Source organism: Hippocampus comes, unplaced genomic scaffold (assembly GCF_001891065.2).
Source record: "Hippocampus comes isolate QL1 unplaced genomic scaffold, H_comes_QL1_v1.1 C16674402, whole genome shotgun sequence".
In the NCBI taxonomy this organism is placed as follows: Eukaryota; Metazoa; Chordata; class Actinopteri; order Syngnathiformes; family Syngnathidae; genus Hippocampus; species Hippocampus comes.
Window position 1 is genome coordinate 1 of NW_017836355.1, and position 676 is coordinate 676.

Below are 676 nucleotides of genomic sequence, written 5' to 3' on the forward strand. Positions count from 1 at the left end.
ACCTTGGCACTAGCAAATATGAAGTCTTTCCTTTGGCTCTTGTCCTTTTCCTTCTCAAAAACAATGCCCAGCTTATTCTGCACCCGCTGGGACTTGATCAGCTGACGGACTGAGAGGTCAACAGAGTGATAGGAGAAAAGGCAACATAAAAAGGTCAAATGGTAAGTAGCAGTTGTCTGTTTGCCTTCATAGTCACCTGGATGTGCGGTGCTTACTTTTGTCATGTGTGAAAGTTGTCCAGTCTTCCTGGCTGTCCTTCACCTTTTTCATCACAACCAGTCTACCTCCTTCCACATCCACAGACAGAGTGTACTTCTGACTCTTCCCTATCTTGGTCAGCTCTGCCAGGTAGACATCCAGTTTGACCTGAAATGAGTGAGAAAAAAAAACGTCACAATTTAAGGAAGAACTGTTGTTAATTTCATAACCAGGGAGATCCAAAGGAATAAAATACCACATGACTCTCCACTGTATACTGAACAGTGAACATCAAAAAACAAACCACAGAATGAATGACCACATAAAATGTCTCATGGCATCTCCATTCAACAGTAGTTTTAGATGAACGCTGACAGAATCCTGTACAATTGAGACTTTGGAAGTGACTCAAAATGTTTCATTTCAAATCACAGGTTTTGGACTTTTTCTTAAATATTTTCAAACAGATGTTTATTTT

At 40.2% G+C, this 676-nt stretch overlaps 1 protein-coding gene across 1 annotated transcript; it reads right to left on the bottom strand.

Moving 5' to 3' along the window:
* Positions 1 to 8: 8 nt before the first annotated feature.
* LOC109508868 (phosphatidylinositol 3,4,5-trisphosphate 5-phosphatase 2A-like) lies at positions 9 to 474 on the bottom strand (the record flags this gene model as incomplete). The annotated part of the gene is made up of 2 exons (XM_019858812.1): positions 216 to 474; positions 9 to 109 (listed from the first exon to the last, which is right to left on the bottom strand). Coding segments are annotated over exons 1-2 (345 nt in total), but the record flags the coding sequence as incomplete, so codon positions are not given.
* Between the last annotated feature and the right edge of the window lie 202 nt (positions 475 to 676).